The following is a 1618-nucleotide window of genomic DNA, read 5'->3' as shown; positions in this document are numbered from 1 at the left end:
TTTTTTGCTTTTTTTTGAACCATCTGAAGGTTGTAGGCATCAGACCCCACTTTACCACTAAATTCTGAGTGCATACTTCCCATACTTCCTACGCACAAGGGCCTCCTTGTACCTAACCACAGTACTATGATTGAAATAAAGCAATGATGCAATGCCATGTTCCACCTGTTCCCGATGTCTCCATGGTACCCTCCACTGTACATTGTTTTTTTCCCCATTCAAGAACCAGTCCAGGCCCATGCCTTATAATCAGTGGTCATGTCTCTAGTGACCGTAATCTGGGTCCATTTCTTTTTAAAATTTTTATTAAATACTTTTATTGGGGGCTCTTATATCCCATCACAATCCATACATTCGTCCATGTGTCAAGCACATTTGCACATATGCTGCCATCATCGTTTCTGGGTCCATTTCTTAATCTGCCTCTGTCTTCTGACTTTTTTTGTAGAGTATGGGCAGTCATTTTGCACACTGCTTTTCCATGGATATTACAGTGTGTAATATTGAGATGTAATTCTTTGTTTTTTCTTCTAGCTTTTAGGAGAGTATGAATCCCTTGGGAAAGAGCACAAGAGAGTGAAGGTAATGCTTGACCACTCTTGTCTGATTGTCATGTTGGGGCCGAAGCCCTGGGTTGGAAACTAAGAGATGTGACTCTCCTCCTCCATCATCCTCGTCCAGCTCTGTGAACTAGACCATTTACAAAACCATTCTGCCAGCATCCTTGTCTTAAAGTACTTGCCCTGTGCAACTCACACGGGTGTCAGCTTCATTTAACAAGTCTCTCTCGAGTGCTGCATTCCAGAAGCCTGAATTGAGATGAAGTCTCGGAGGAGTCAAGGCAGTATGCAGATGCAAACTACTATTTAATCGTACTTAAATGTGAAGCTTGATTGCCAAAACACCCTATTTTTGTGGGGTTATATATTTGCGTTGGTGGAGTATGCGTGGGCTCTTTAGCAAAGCTCTGTATGAGGAGTGTGTGTTTGAACTCAGTGAAACCCTGTCCTAACCTGCAAGTGGGGCAGGTCATTGCATTTTATAATATTCCGGATTGTGGACATTGAAGTTTAGTGACAGGCCCTCCACAATCAGGCAGCCAAGAATTTGGGGGTTTGGGAAGCAACTAGATTGTACATGAAATCTTAGTATTGCAGAGATGTTTTTCTTTTTTAACCATTCTATGTAGGTTTTAGTCACGTGTGTGGTTAGTATGTCCATTTTTATGCTGGCTTGTTTCTACTCAAGAAAGCCTAATGGGACGTGCCTGTTGCTATGGGGCACTGGCACAGAGCTGTTTGAGTAGCCCAGCTTTCACTTCTCATTGCTTCCCTGGAAAGATCTGGAGTGGCTCTGTGCTTGGTGCATCGCTTGCCAAAGTATCGGCACAACTTTCTGAACAGTTAGCTGTTTCATCCTGAGATGAGTTGTTGTTGTTTTCTGCTTTTTTAAGTACCTTCTAGAATAAAAAGAGTACACCAGAAGATTTATCTTCAGTGACCTGAATTTTTCCCTTTATATTCCTTCCTAGGATACATTAAATACAACCGAGAACAAATTGCTGGATGCACACACTCAGATTTCTGATTTGAAAAGGTAAATGTATTCTAGCTCACTG

At 41.9% G+C, this 1618-nt stretch overlaps 1 protein-coding gene across 1 annotated transcript in view; it reads left to right on the top strand.

The window, feature by feature from the left end:
* The window catches only part of MPHOSPH9 (M-phase phosphoprotein 9), a 52521-nt gene that overhangs the window by 35714 nt on the left and 15189 nt on the right, over positions 1–1618 (top strand). Inside the window, exons 13-14 of the mRNA XM_045296723.1 lie at positions 535–582; positions 1532–1596. Of these exons, the coding sequence (XP_045152658.1) occupies positions 535–582; positions 1532–1596 (113 nt within the window). The remainder of the gene's footprint in view (positions 1–534; positions 583–1531; positions 1597–1618) is intronic.

This window comes from Echinops telfairi, unplaced genomic scaffold, assembly GCF_000313985.2.
Source record: "Echinops telfairi isolate 266 unplaced genomic scaffold, ASM31398v2 ScPeMD7_7412;HRSCAF=8450, whole genome shotgun sequence".
Taxonomy (NCBI): domain Eukaryota; kingdom Metazoa; phylum Chordata; class Mammalia; order Afrosoricida; family Tenrecidae; genus Echinops; species Echinops telfairi.
This window is presented reverse-complemented; position numbering and strand designations above follow the sequence as displayed.